This window comes from Corvus cornix, chromosome 2 (assembly GCF_000738735.6).
Source record: "Corvus cornix cornix isolate S_Up_H32 chromosome 2, ASM73873v5, whole genome shotgun sequence".
Taxonomy (NCBI): Eukaryota; Metazoa; Chordata; class Aves; order Passeriformes; family Corvidae; genus Corvus; species Corvus cornix.
This window is the reverse complement of record NC_046333.1, coordinates 10449889-10465628: the sequence shown is the minus strand read 5'-3', so window position 1 is coordinate 10465628 and position 15740 is coordinate 10449889. Positions and strand designations below refer to the sequence as shown.

Below are 15740 nucleotides of genomic sequence, written 5' to 3'. Positions count from 1 at the left end.
GTGTGGGGAAATACAGCACTACAGCAGTGCCATCACCCTCATCCCTTTTCACACCACAGGGGGGACAGCAGCTCAGAAAGACCCAGCAAATGTCCCCACCAAATATTGCCTTCTTGGTGTGAGCACCTTTCCTGATTTCTCAGTCCTTTCTACCTTAGGATGCTGTCTGCTTCTGGGAGAGTCTCTCTTTGTACCACATTCTACAGATCAGGCAGGCCTTGCTCTTGTGCCTGTATTCTTTGATAGGTTTCTTCTCCCTTGTTTTTTTTTTTTTTCCAGTCTGGTTGCTCTGTCCACTTTGTCTTGGAGTCAAACTTACACCCTGGAGTCAAAACCCACCATGGCTAATACAGAAGCTTCATCACCCCCTACACCTGCTTGTGCCTTCTTTTGTAATGGGAAAACAAGGTTCCCTCAAGGAACAACTCTTGCATCCAGAAGCCAGAAACTCTTACAGATTTCAGCACTGCCTTTCTTACTGCCTTTCTGCCCTGATTCCCCAGGGTGCAAAAATGGGACTTTACCTTATAGCAGCACTGCAAGGATTAATTCACGTTTATGGAATGCTTTCAATGCACGGGGGGGGGAGAACCTGGTCATGCTTATATTGTGATTTCCAATAATGTCATTCCATTGACATTCGAATCCCTTTTAACACTAGGATGAATATGTCCAGAATTAGGCAGAGAAATATCTCTAAAGAAAAGGCAGGTCCCTTGTGATGAATTTAAATTATACAGTCATTATTACCTTGTAATTTATGACCTGAACACAATCTCTCATTTTGGTAAATAAAACTCAGATGATTTCTTGTGATGTGCATATTGCTGAAATCCCAATATTGTTGAACATATGTTGTTTTTATGTTTAGCTGCTTTTCTTCTCTCCTTCAATCAAATATGTAAGGCTTTTTTAAGGAAATTTTAAATGCTGAAAACAGCACTGATATCTTACAAGTTTCCATCTGGACAAAGATATCTGTCTAATTTTTCTGCTTACCTTAGATGCTGGAGGATGGAGACATAGTACTGTTAGCTGAATGCAGCTCTGTTTCTTAAGCTTGCATTATTAATTTTGCATTATGATAAGTTATTTACTCAAAGAGGCAGCTATTTCTTTCCTTTAAAAGTGATGTTATTTGCAGAAATGACCACACTTTTTTTCCCCCCAAATGAAGTTATGCAAATCTGATCGACTAAAGTAAATGTTTCATAAAACCAATGACTGTTTAAATTGTGGGACTAAATTGTTTGTATATAAATATTACCTTTTATATTTCATTTGAGTTTTATGTAGATGAACACATTACTTTAATGGCCTGCATTTACAGAGGGAGACAGGGAGAGTCTGACTGAAATCCTCAGCAGCCAGATGGCTGCCTTTTCTTGCATGAGATTAAAAGATGTTTCTCATTCACAGCCCTGCTTCGGAGGCAAATTAATACAGCCAGCTAAATTGCTTGTGTTTTTGGAATAAAATTTAAAGAGAACTTTTAAAAGCAATTGGTGTCACAGGTTCCTAGAGCAGATTGCTCTCCAGGTACAGCATGCTGGTTTTAAACATTCAGTAATTAATGGAAAGTATTCCGTGTTAATTGACTGCTTCAGGAAAGGGAAATATAATGACTCCTTATTAATCATGAAAAGAGACATACAGTACGGAGGCACTGCAATAATTGCACTAACGGTTGAGAAATGTTAATTAATGAAAAGAACAATGATGTAAGAAATTAGCACCATAATGCTTGCTGCTGATGGAAATTCTGCTTTGAACACATTATTTAGCATGGCAGCCACTGGATGATGCCTTAAATAGCAGACACCTCGTACCCTTTCCTTCAGTCAGCTACCGAGTTCCAAATGTTGCCGGTGTTTTGGGTTTTAATGAGCCAAAATATGCTCTCCAAAATACATTTTCTGAAGCATTTTCAGTTTGAACTCCTGAACTCAAAACTATTCAGACAGATTGACAGTGTTCAACTTACGTAAAAATATTATCCAAGTGTAAGAGACCCTGTTAGTGTTTGCGTGGTGGGAAACAACTGCTTAGAGGAGCTGAGCTAAATAGGTTTGCCAAGAAGACAACTGCATCATAACTTCTTTCCCCTTTTTAATTTTTCCACTTATTAACCAATTAGCTGTCCCCTGAAGAATTTAGAGGTAATCATGCTGTCATATTTGTGCCTAGCTTGATGTAAAAATTCATAGGCTATTAAAATGCAGAACTGTTCTGACAACTACTCCAACACCAGTAGTATGGAGGTCTAAGTCATCAACAGGTGGAAGGTCCCAAGGTTTCCACCATCACTCTGCTGCACCTTTAAGACAGCAACAGAGTAAGATGTATCCATCACTCTGAGCACTTTAGAGCAGGTCAAGGTAAAGGTTACAAATAAATTTCCTAAAATCGAAGTCCTCTCTTTTTTTTCCTATTCAGGACCAGGATTTAATTCTTATGGATGTCTTCATATCTTCATGGTTGTTTGTGCAAAGAAGTGTCAGCCTAGGAGACATTCAAAGATTTTGTGGGGATTTTGGCCACTTAAGTCATGTGTTAGCTTGGCTGTATGATATGGGAGCGGTACTTACATATGACAAGCAGCAAATAAATAGAAATAGAATAAATAGAATAACAAAAGCTCTCGTAGCTCTACCATTGCAAGGGGAAAACTATAGATGCAGAGAAAAATAAAATTCTGCTAGAGACATACTAAATTAACATCTATCAAACACAAAATGCTTTTAGAAAGAACAATTCTTGATAAGAAGCCTCTGTTTGTAGCAATACAAGACAGAAGTACCACCCTTAAGTGAATTATACCACAGTAATCTAAAGTCCTCCTAGAGGGAATCAGCCCATAGGTGTATAATAACCCAACAGTGCTTCCTGTATCATAGGACAGGGAAAGGAATAGTTTCATCCCTCATCCCTCTAACCCATGTGCTGGCATTTGCTGATTTTCCCAGGGTAGCTCTATTGTGGCCGTTCCTCTATGCATGTGTCTTATTACTGCTGAATTTTTTTTCAGGTGGAACATCCTTGGGGTCCAAGGTGCTCTCCTCAGCTCCTTCATCGAACCCATGTACTTGCACAGCATCATTGTGGGAAGCCTCTACCACACTGGTCACCTTTCCCGGGTAATGAGCCATAGGATAGAAGACATTGGTCAGCTGCCAGCTTCGTACCGGCGCAATCAGCTGCTTCTCAGTGGTAAGCAAACACCTGCCTGCAAGACAAAATATCCCCCCTCCCATTGCTGATCGTGCTGCTCACCAACAGGAATGCTTTTTGTTTGTGAGTAAACCATTAACTCGTGTACTTTTTTTTTCCTGAAAAATATGAATTTGGAGAATGAAGAAACTGGTTGGTTTAAATCCAGGCCTTTTTCATATGCAGCGGCATAAAAAAGGATTATTGGTGGGTACAAGCTAACTAGGAAAGCAACCACTGTACATTGAACACACAGAGTGGGGAAAATAGAAGTATGACTACGTAAAACATTTCTAAAAATCAGAAGGAAGTTTCAGGAAATTTTAGGTTTAACTGTCTTCAGGTTAAGGTTTAACTGTCTTGAGGCATGTGAATGCTATGGGACATCAATTCTGCGCCAGATTAGATCCTTATTTTAATCTTTGATAATTGTTCTTTGGGAGGTTTCCCTGAGACGTCAATAAGATGTTGGTGTCACAGAGTCAGAGGTCAGGATGCTTTAGTGGAGTACCCCATTGCTTTTCAAAGTCCTCTGGGTTCCTCAATCAGGAGAGTGCTGCTTTATGCCTTACCTATTTCATGGACCTTTTTTTTTTTTTTTTTTTAATATGCCCTTGTGACAAAATTTGTTTGGCTGAGGCAGAAGTGATAGTTTAGCCCCTGCGGAAATTCTCAGGTTCTGTGTGGTTTAGTACATCTGGCAAGTGTAATGTGAGTGTATATGTTATGAGGTGAACGGGTCAAAAGGCTTATCCTTTTCTGAACAGCTTATCTCCATTTTTTAACTCTTCAGTGCAGCTGGCCAAAGACTGCAATGCAAGTGAGCAGGAAGCTGTGGTCCACACTTCCCCTTCACTCTATGTCCCACCAGTCCCTCCTGCCCTGGTCCAGAATGGGCATGGCTCAGCCCCCTCTTCCTTCCCACGTGATATTTTGGTAGGGAGGAAAGAACTCACAGCTGGCCAGGAAATATCTCCCCATTTCCCAAATCTGGCTGTTATTTTGACAACACAGCCCTGGCTGCCAGAAGCCTCTGCATCTCCCACTGGGAAAGCAGATCTCATCCTGTGCCAGCCCTAACACACTGTAAGTACACCCATACATTAAGATCAAAGGTACACACAATTTCACTGTGTCTGCAGGATGTACAGGGAAACCCACTTCAGCTGTTGAAGGACTGAAAACACAAAAAGGGATTTTATAAGAGTTTTCACCACAGAACAGCTATTGCTTTGCTGGGTTGGCCATGCAGAGTAAAAGCAATGGGTCATACTTGGGCAGAGCCTGTGTGTATGTATGTCCAAGAGTTGTTGTTAGAGATTTCAAGGGAATAAGAAAGGCATCAGAGGGGGCCTTGTGTCACTTTAAATATCTGCATGTTTCAGGGCTGTCGTCCTCCTTCCCAGAGGCTTGTTTGGAAAAGCATTTGCTTCGCTTTTTGGTTGTGTTTGTAGATTTTCCTCAGCCCAGGAGAAGCAGTGGGAGGAATCTGTCTCTCTCTGTCTGCATTGTTTTTGTCTCTAACCCCATTATTTGTAATCTTCCCTCCCCCCACAAATCCCACCAGGGAGCCAATCCTGCTTAAAACTTACATTGCTGAGGCTTATGCTGCAATTCTTTCTCCTGGGAGACTGTGCCAGCAGCATGTACAGTGACTAAGGAGATGAGCACCTAGAAGAAGCTTCTCCAGATGCATTAGAGACCAGACCTACACAATCTCAGCCAGGCAGCTCCACCTCTTACACTTGTCTTGGACATCACACCAGCCGAGGACTGCAGGGTGTCAATTATTTTGCCACTTGATCCTAGCAGTACAAACATTCCAATGGAGAGGAGAGTCATGGTGTGATGAGATATCCTGAGATATCTGGCTCCACTGAAAAATAATCAGTGAGGTTTTCTACTCAGTTTTCTACCAGTCCCAGCCAGATGGAACTCCACCCTTCCACTGAGATTGCTCTTGGGTGGAATTTTTAGAAGAAGGAAAAGCCTTTTTTATATCCTGTTCTCTTAATGTTGAGGTTGTTCTAAAGGGTATCCTGAAGGGGAATGAGGTTTTGCTGGGAGAGAGAGGAGAGTGAGACAGATTTCAGTTCACATCCCACAATACTCAAATTCATATTATTTGTGCAAAGACTTTTTCTTTCAAATTCTACTGGTTTCTGTTGTACTCTTTGTTGTGTGGGTTTTAAGAAGGATGTTTTACAAAGAGGAGAGAAAGTAACCTAGATTATTTGAGTGTTACTTTCTAAATAAATCAAAACAATTATTTTTTCAAAAGAAAAATATGGAAGAAAGTTTTTTAAATTATAAAAAAATCAACAATCAGAGACTATATCCATGCTCTGTATTTGTCTGTTATGACTTTCATGGTTTTTTCTTTAAAATCTCTTCTTTTGCATTCAGAAAATAATGTGAAAATATCTTCTATTTACCTAAATACATGTACTTGTATGGGATAGCTGGGAAGAGAAAGCATGAAAGCCAAAGGAGCCCAGAGGGGTTTCCAGGCACTGGGACAAGCCTGGGCTACTCTCACAGCCCCTGTCTGACGGGCCCCCACAACCTGCTCTCCCCTCTGTGCAGCCTTTCCTTCTCTTCCTCTAGTCGGGGATTTCACAATAAATTTTCATTTATTTAGTGTCCTGTGGCAACTTTGCATGGCAGGGTGTTTGCTATCATGCTTTTTGGCACTCAAGTCCTCTAAGCTTTTGGGTGCTACCTTGACAGAGAGTGGTGCATAGTGTCAAACAGCTGATTTTGATCTGTTTGCATCTTTTTCTGTGTAGAGACGTTCAAGCAGCGCTGCAGAGCTATCTGCTTTTCAAGCTCTCAGTTTAAATCCTGTTGCCTAGGTGAACTGGAGTTTTAGATGCAGACTGATCTGTTATCTCTGGGGGGAAAAAAATTGAAAGAGGTATTAATATGACATGAATGTGTTTACAAATCCTGGGTGAGGTTATGACTTAGCTGTAATTCTCTTCTACACACGGTAGCAAGTTCAGTCCCAGTGACTGAGATGATTTCTGCAGCTTTGTCACCAATACAAAGTGAGTTTGCCATATAATTTTTTCCCTTCAATGGCTACCTTTCTCTCTGTGTGCATGCTGAGCTCCATTTGGCTCTAGCAGCTCCCTCCCAGGGCAGAGGGGACAGCGGAGAGAGGGGGCATGTCCCTCAGTTGCATTGCTTCCCGTGATGCTGAGAGGCTCCAGGCAGGATGCAGCAGCTGCATACAGAAGCCACATCCCGGCCAGACAAACCCTGCACAACCCTCCACTTCTCCCGTGGTGTCTCTCAGGAGCTTTCCAAGCTCAACACATTCAGTGATGGATGCTGCATTCCCACCAGCTCCCATCTCCTTCCATTCTGCCTCAGACCAGCAGATGCTCATGGCGTGCATCTGTTTTGAAAATGAGATCCTGGGCAAGAAGGGCACTTTGGAAGGGAAGGGCTTTGATCTCTTTTCTTTAATCTCCTTCTCTCTGAACAGCCCATATCAGTACTTCTCACTCTCTGCAAAAGGTCTTTGAAACCCTCTCAGCAGAAAATGCAAAGGACCTTTCTCTGCTGCCCTCCACCCAGCAGCAATGAAAGCAGTGCAAACCATGAGCTGTCGCTGGAGCTGCTGCAGGCAGGAGCTGCCATTTGGAAACAGAGACCCAGTCCTGGCACTGGCCTGTGCTGGGAAGGCTGTGCCAGGCAGCTCCTGCCTACCAGCACAGTCCCCACCTGCTGCTCACCACAGTGGCTTTTGTTGTCCAGGTTTGCAGGCTAGTGGCCCACACAGCAAATTAGCAGAGAGGGACACTATAACTGGATCCAGACATATTATCCAAGGTCCATGTTTTCAAAAATATTCAAACTGCTTCAGGTCACTCTGTCTTTTCCAGCCTTGGAAGCTCCCAGTGTTGATTCTGTGCTGCAAAAGCACTAATGAGCAGGGCACAGCAGAGCTCACTTGTTTGCATTTGTACTGTGCTGGAAAATAAGCCAACCATTTTCTTCATTCCTCTTATTTTCTTGCAAAGACTAATCCTTCCTCTGTTTCAGGTACAAGAAATGAAAAAGTGACAGGAGTCATGGAAAGATTGAGCTACACTAAATGGTTAAAAAGAGACGGGAATTTACCTGATTAAAAATAACTCATGTACACAGCTACACCTGACCTTGTAGCCCTGGTCTGCATCTAGAGCCAAGGGAGGTCTCACCCATGAAGGCAGTGTCTCAGTATGTGGCTCAGATGTCCAAAACTGGCCATGTGAATGACACTAAGGTCATGCAGTCATCCCAGGTGACTGTAAACATCATTATTGCAGCTGTCTAAAATTACATATGATGCATTCCACTTAAAGATGTCCGAAATATCACCATTAGGACACTAACTAGCTGTTGAATAAATTGGTGCTCCAGTACAGGGTTGGAATCTCACAGGCAGACACAAGGTGGGGACCGAGAGTGTTCTGTGTAGGACTGTGATGTCTACAAGGTCATTATTAGCTTGGATCTAATAATCTCTCAGTGATGATGGAGTGTATTGTTTCGTATTTTCTTATCCCCTGGTAACACAGTTCTTGGTGCTCAAAGCACGAGCTCTGGCGTGCCCCAAGTCAGAGACAGTCCAGCTGCGTTACCTCCACGCGTCGCTGAAGCGACTTCGGAGTCAGGAAAAGAGCTGCTGGCTGGGCTAGCTCGCTGGCTTCTCGGCAGAGGGAACACGGCAGGAGCCGATGGGATAGGCTCACATTGGCTCGGAGACAAAGGAAGAGAGAGGCTGGTTGGGTCTGGCTGCTAACAGGTTTATTGTTAGAAGTTTCGCAACCCGAACAAGCTCGGAAGGGATGGAATCCGATGTGATGGGGATGATGGGATTGATGGGATCTGATACTGAGGCTCGTCCTCAGTTTTATACGGAATTTGAAAACCCCGGTGAAAAGGGAAAACAACCAATGAGGTACAAGCCAGGGGAGGATACAATTTAACAAGAACCACTGGGGTAAACCGAGAGACGGGAGTTATAACAGAGAACCAGCGAACAACAGAGTAACCGGGAATTTTCCTGAACCGGGGGAGGTGGCTTGTACCTGGGCACCGCCCAGGGGGTGCGGCTTGGGCTTCTGAGCCTCCCCTCAACCCACCCTCTGAGTCTGCCTCTTCGGGAAACTCGATCCAGGGGAGGGGCTGGGTTTGATTGGTATCATGCTGCCCCAGCCCCGCAGTGGGGATCACACCAACACCCTGGGATCTAGACATCTCACGGCAAAGGCCCCAGGAGTTAATAGCAGATAAATATGCTGGACTGTGGGAAGCTCACCAGAAGGAACTCGTGGGCAAAGCACTGTACTGCTTAGTTCCTTTTAAAAACCTGTCTTCCTACTAAAGCCTTTCTGAAAGATTTCACTCAGCCACCATCACACTGCTGTCAGCAGCTCACACTACAATCCAAAGGCTTTCCTTAGGCTCATGGAAGGTTTGCCTGCAAGGTGGAGAAAATCTATAGGAATTGCTAAGTTACGTCTCTCCAAGGTGCTTGGTCTGGTAACGTTTAACCAGTGGTGACAAGAGCACGTGCCGTGCACGATGCCAGCGAGTTCTCCAAGGGTGTCTCCTGTGCCACAACACCCCACCATGTGTGAGCAGCCTCCGAATGAGCACTGGAGCTTACTGGTGTCCCTCTCTCCTCAGGGGTGAGCCATGCTGACGCTCGGCAGCCCGGAAAATCTCCCAGCTTCAGTGTGAACTGGATCATGGGGAGCACTGAGCTGGAGGTTATCAACGCCACCACGGGGAAGAGGACCTGCGGGAGTCCCTCGCGGCTCTGCAAGCACATGTTCTTCACTCGCTGGGCAAAGCTGCACGGCAAGGTAGGTCTGGTGCGCTAAGAGGCTTGGCAATAGCTGTCCTGCAGTCCATGGAGAGTGAGAGAAGATGAACACAAGAAAAAAATTACTTTAAGATCCTTCTTCCTATTGGGAAATGAGTGAAAACAAATAAGACAGAGTGATGGTGGGGAAGTCTGAAGACAATTCCACCAACAAAGTCATTAGGGCAGGCAAAGGAGCCTGCAGGGTGGGCAGGTTTAAAGACAAGCCCAAAGGGGTTGTTCTGCTCTGCAGGATACCACAAGGGAAGGAGGCTGGTGAGACTCATCCCATCCCAGGCAGTGGCATGGTCTGTTCTAGCAGGGACCCTGAGCCTTGTGGGGAGCAGAAGAGACCAACCTAGGCCTTGTGCCCAGGGCTTGGTCACAGTGTGGTGACAGAGGTCCCAGTCTATTTCCTGCACAGCAGGAAGGAAGTGAGGCAAGAAGCACTCCTGCTACCTCCAGAATGGAGGGTTGCTCACAGGAACAAAACTGGGGTGAACTATGGCTGGGAGAGCTGGACTTTATCTGGCTCACATCAGGGGTGAGGTTGCAGTCAGCAGGAGAGAGTAACTTGTGGCTGAGCAGGGCACTTTGCCCTTGACAAAACGAGGGATTTGATAATGTCATCACTCTCCACCTCTGGGGAACAAAGAGAACAAAGAGGCAGCCAGAGAGAAGCCACTGCTGCCAGGCCATCTTGTGGCCCACTGACACCCAGGCTGGCAATGTCACCCTCCCTTGCTGACTGGGCCAGCACAGCTCCAGCCAGTGCAGCCCCACAGAATGCTGGCACACACAGAGGGGAGCAGCTCATTGCAGGCTGCATGTTCATCTTCTCCTTTAATTTGCCTCTCAGCATCTCTCCTGTTTAGAGACAAGGAAAAGAGAGCTGTTTGCTTACCAGGCTGTACCTTGAGGGTGCCTTTCCCTACAGCGTGCTATTCCCTGCTGGAATTCACCCAACTGCTTGTTCTAAGGCATTTTACAGATTTTGGTTTCTTTTGTATAGCATCAAATCCTCACTTCTGGTTTGGCACTGCAGAGGCTTGGGCAGGTCAGAGGAGTTTGTTTAGTCCTTCTGCAGAGCAAAGGGTGCTCCCTCCTGCATGTCCTTCCAGGGGCACTGGCCAGGTGACATTGCTCAAGGTAGCTCCTGGTGGGTGGCTCCAGTGTTCCAACAGAGCACTTAGATTTCCCACACCAGCACAAACCCTGATGCCTGATTCCTGCCCTGTCCTGGATATGTTTCACAACATTCCCAACAATAACAGACTACAGAGGGAAGATGGGAGAGGGTGGAAGGCAACCCTCCTTCTTCTGTCTCTGGGTATTACTTGGAAGCACTGAGCTGCTCCACTTCCCAGGGTAAACTTTCTTTAAAGGAGCACATTCTTTAAAGATCTCCAGAAAGGATTTTTTTCAGTTTTGTCCGTAAAAATTATCTTAACTGAGAAGTAGCATTCTGCCTTTGTAGAGCACACCAAGACTTCCTACTGCCTATGCCCATTCCAAGGCAGAGCTGTTCACCCCTTTCCTCCTCCCAATGGCTCAAAACCATGTCACCAGCATTTATTGCTTCCCTGGTTTTTTACCAAAAGCAAAACACACAAAGCACAGTGATTGTTTGCTGCTTATGAAATGTAGACAGGAAGATTATACAGCTACTGAAGCCTCCTGTTTCTTTTGGCTCATAGGTTGGGTTTTTTATTATTTTTTTTCCCCTTCTCTGATTTTTGTTCTGCAGCTGAGCACACGAGTACCAAGCCATGGAGAGATGCCATCAGTGTACAGCGAGGCAAAGCTGGTGGCCCAGACGTACCAGTCTGTTAAGCAGCAGCTGTTTAAAGCATTTCAGAAAGCTGGCCTGGGCACCTGGGTGAAGAAACCCCCAGAGCAAGATCAGTTCCTACTAACTGTGTAAATCACTCCACAGCTTTTCTATACGACGGGATCAAACCAACTGGAGAGAAGGAGAGGCAGGATGTATGAGCGGAGAGAACTGAAGCAGTTTGAGATTTAATCGCAACATCCATGGGAATATTTGCTCTTAATTCTGTGTTGGAAATACATAAGTAGAAATGTGTCTGATGCACTGAACTCAACTTTAGAAAACTGCTTTTTCATGATCCCTTCCCAAGAATGTACCTGCCCAAATTATAATGCCACCCCCACCAAGATTCTGCTTTTTATTGTTTATTGCTGTTGGTTATTACTGATTTGAGGTGTTAGTGGGCCACCTGTCTGATCCAAAATAGAGCTTTGTTTTCCCTCACACAATCAGTGCAAAAGTCATCACTGAATAATGGAAAATAGTGAGCAGAGATGGAAGTACCCCAGGCACACAGCATGAGAGCAGGTCTCAGAGCATCCATAATCATCCACAAAAAAAGGTTCCTAACCTCTATGCAAAAATCATCCTGTAAGCTGCCTAAATCTGTGACAAAAAATTTGGACCTCAAAGAAATGCAGCATTTTTAAACTGATTTTTCCACTGCTGGCTCTGAGCACAAAGCCAGGTATCAGGATGCCCTTGGTTTTTACACTTACTCCCTCTGACACCTTGGACAAACCACTTCACAGCAACTCTTCAATTCTAGTCACAATTTGCATGCTACAAATTTTACTTTTCTGAGCCCAGTTCATCTCACATGCCTTTTAGACACCAGTCAGGATGCAGATCCTTGCCAAGGGGGCAATTCACCCCTGTGCTGCCTGCGGAGGTGCACAGCTCTGCAGGGGCTGCCAGTGAGGACCCATGTGACCATGCTCCTGGCTCTGGATCTTCAGGAAGCTACCTGAAATCAGGCAGGCTGCAGCCAGGGCCCAGAGCTTCAGATCTCCAATCTTCTGATGACCCACAGCTCTGAATCAAGTTGGTATGAGCTCAAGATGAGCTCTGAACAATCGCTGGGTCGGGTACCCACAAGATATCCCCAAACAAGAGAGCACATTTGATACTTGGCTCTTCCCTGCCTCAGTTTCTCCACCTGTCAAATGGGGATAATAATAAATGCTTCACATCTAAAGAACTTGGCATGATCAAAATGCTCTGGTCATATGCAACAGTGTAAGCCAGATTTTGTCTCTCTTGCAGTGAGTTTTACCTCTCCACACAGTCCAACTGACGTAAGCACAGCAGATGCAAGCACAGGTTTGGGTAAGGTCTTACTCAATGCATGAGCTTTCACATTCTAGCTCTGTGTAAATGCCAAGTGTTATTATTATTACTCGTGTTCATCTGCAGCCTGAAAAGCAGATGGGGTTTCTCACTTAGGAGACAAGTATCACCCAACATTTAAATATTTTCTTCATAACTGGGCTGGGTCTGATACAATCTCATCTTTGAACCATCCCAAACTTCATCAGAATGCAGAAGATACAGTCATGGGAGAACTGAGCTTTGATAGTCCCACTGCAAAGCCAACCTTCAAATGCCCTGTGCATTTCTCTAAGTTTCTGGGTTTTTAGATGACAGGATTTGCGGGTATATAACTACTGTTTTCTTTTTATTCCTGTGATTCTCTTTAAATCTGTATATAACATGCTGCTACTGATTTGTGATAATTGTCTTGGTATTTTCTCAGAACTGTCAAGCTGAGTTACTTTTCAAACAACACAAGGCTCATATTTTTCCATGTAATTTCCTTTACACGGGAAACTGTTCCTATCAATAAAGATAGATGCTCTTTGTATAGGGTTTATCATGTTTGGAGAGCCATATACAGTAAATACATTGTTTATTGATGCCCACAATAGAATAGCTACAGTATTTTGATGAGATTTTATTTTTAGATTATGAACTACAAGATGTATCTATAGTGTCTTGTATAAAAACAATTGTGATAAACTAGAATTTTTAAATTAGATAAAACAAAGCTCTCCCCTTCCAGAAACCTTTTCAACAAAATAATACATTCCATATTAACTACCAAAAATATTTAAAAAAATATCCTTACAGTAGAAATAGCTTAAAAAAAAAAACAACCTGAGACTTTTCAATAATGGAAACACTTTGTGGTAACCATTTTGTCAGTACTTTGACCACTTTGACAGCTCTTCTGTCAAATTAACATTTGAATACCTTTGGCACCTTCTGGAGCTTCCAGGTACCTGCACATGGTCCTGTCCTCTCCCACAGCTGTCGCTGCAGGCCTCCAGTGTGATCTGGGCAGCAGATGTGCCCGAGGGGCAGCAGGCAGGGGCCAGCCCATGGCTGGAGGTGTGGGCGAGGCTGCAGGGGACATTGGCAGTGGTGACCCCAGGGGCTCTGGCTGCTCCAACCAAGGGAGAGAAACCACAGGGCAGCCAGAGAGGAGGACAAGGTTTCTCATGCAGAGATCCACAGGGCAGGGGGGAGCATGTCTTCTGCCTTTCCTCTCTGAGTTAGTCCTTATCTAGCACACACGAGACCTCAATGGCTCTTCCTTATATCTCCCTGCCCTCATCCATCCTCCTCCAGCCATGGCATGACGTCAACCCAACTAATGCATAATAGTTCCACCAGGCTGGTGTTGCAGCTACTGTGACAACAAAGCACCACGCCTGGTTATTTTTAAGGACATAGAAAAAAGTGTGGCAGGATTGAATGATCCTTTGTTGCAAGATGTACATAAATGCAACCCTGGATTCAGCTGACAGAATGAGTTTAGTACTGGGGACCAAACTGAGTCCCCACTGCAAGTGGGCCTCAGCTGATCTCAGTAGAGTTGCACCTGTTGGCACTAGGGTTGAATATGACCTTAAATATCTACTTCTTCTCATTATGTGCAACAACAGTGTGATGGGACCCCATCCCAGAAGCACACATGACCTACATACAGCATTTCCTGAAGCAAAGGAAAGATTGCTCAGTAGTAATTCTTTAGTGAAGATTCTGTACATAACACGCATGAGTGAATGGCAATACTGTACTAATGGATGTACATTTGTAATATTTGTAAAAAAAAAAGAAACAAAAAAGACGACGAAAATAAATCTGAATTTACATATGTGAATTTGCTGCTAAGTTCTGTAAATTGCACTTCAGTGATACCTGATAAGTGAATGTTTCTGTTAAGTGAATAAAATGCCAAGTAAAATTGTTCTTTCACTGTTTATTGACCATTTTTCACTCTGACTTAGCAATCAACTGGAATGTGCTCCAGAATGCTAGTATGTATTTTTACACACACCTACTCTAGATGTACAGATACCTTCTTATTCAGTTCAGATGTGATGCATCGTGGGAATCACACAATCCCTCTCTATACTGAGAGAGGGCTGTGCCTGGTCATGGAGATGAAGCCGTAAAGGGACACAGTGTTTTCCTGGTAGACGAGTGAACTGGATACATCTCTAATTTGATCCTTCCAGGTTACTCTCAAAGATCTTTCTTAATAAAAATTCATAAATTTTTTCAAAGCCCCACTGCATGGGAGTTGCTGCACAAAGCTGTCTAAGAAAACTGAAGTGATGAACAAAAGGTCAGAACATCTCTGCAGATTTCTACTTCATTGATGGAGTGGCCTTGGGTTGTTCTTGCTTTGAACAATCAGTATTCAGCCACAGCAGACTAAACTCACACTGAGCCCAAACACCACCATCCCCACAAATGTTTAACATGCATTGTTGTGTGAGCATCCCCTGGTGCCTTGAGGTGATTTCCTTCGGCCAGTCCTTGTAGAGACCACTGGTGTTACCAAAACATCCAAAGCTTTTCAGCAGACACTGTGAGAATATGAGTACACTAACAGCAAAAATTGTCAAAAAAGAGATTTCCCTGTCAGACTCCTTGTGAAGATTTGGTTCCAGATGAAATTGAGCCTGACAGCTCACTGGAAGCCCCATCAGCTCACTGGCCCCCCAGCTCTTTCCTTGGTCATGTTAAAGAAGTCAGTGCCAGACCCTCACAGACCATCCCATGGCTTTCCTTCCCCAGCAGGGGCTATGCATAGCTCTGTTTTCAAGCTAAGACTGTGCTGCAGTTGCATTTCCTCAGCTTGGATCTATGTTATTAGGTATTGGGGCAGGATAAAGAGAAACAGGGAGAAGAAGGCATTGGCAAGGTGAAGTTGCTTGTGTGGAAAAAAAGTCACTGTGAGCTGACCCAATTCCATCACAGCCATGGTGGACTTTTGCCTTGAGCAAAAAAAGACGCAGATTCTGGATATTTGTCAATTAAAGTGTATTTGCACTCACCAGTTTTACTCTTTAACTGGGTATAGGTAAAGCAAACCCCATAGTCTCTTCCTCACCACAGCCCCAGACACAGTGGTTACTTCCCTACCAGTAGAAATGGTCAGAGCAGTGTAACACTGCCCTAAGCGGACAGGAACACCAGTGGAAAGGCACTCTGTGCCCTTATCCACCCCTCAAGATGATGAGCTTATTATTTTTGTGTTAAAAAATGTGAACACCCAAATTCTTCCCCTGGGAAAAGTTGTGCACAGCATCAGTGTTCTTGACAGGGGGACCCTGGCAGGGACGTGCTGAAACCAGCCCCAGTGCAGACACAGGGAACGTGGAGGGGAAGAGACTCCTGCAGGGACTTCCCACAGCCTGGCAGTCCCTCAGCCCTCTCCTGAGGGCCATGGCCTCAGTTTGGCCATGGCTGAGAGCACATCAGGAGGCTCCCAGCCTGTTTTCTCCTCCAAAAGAAGCTGCTACTGCCTGACCATGGCACACA

The 15740-nt window shown here is 44.6% G+C and overlaps 1 protein-coding gene across 2 annotated transcripts in view; it reads left to right on the top strand.

The window, feature by feature from the left end:
- ADARB2 (adenosine deaminase RNA specific B2 (inactive)) overlaps positions 1-14160 on the top strand; it is a 306651-nt gene extending 292491 nt beyond the window's left edge. The window contains exons 8-10 of one of the 2 annotated variants that reach the window (XM_039549516.1): positions 3029-3210; positions 8896-9074; positions 11010-14160. In XM_039549516.1, the coding sequence (XP_039405450.1) occupies positions 3029-3210; positions 8896-9074; positions 11010-11096 (448 nt within the window). In that variant the 3' untranslated portion in view covers positions 11097-14160. Of the gene's footprint in view, positions 1-3028; positions 3211-8895; positions 9075-10820 lie in introns of both variants that reach the window. The other variant, XM_039549515.1, reaches the window with a different exon arrangement.
- Positions 14161-15740: the final 1580 nt, after the last annotated feature.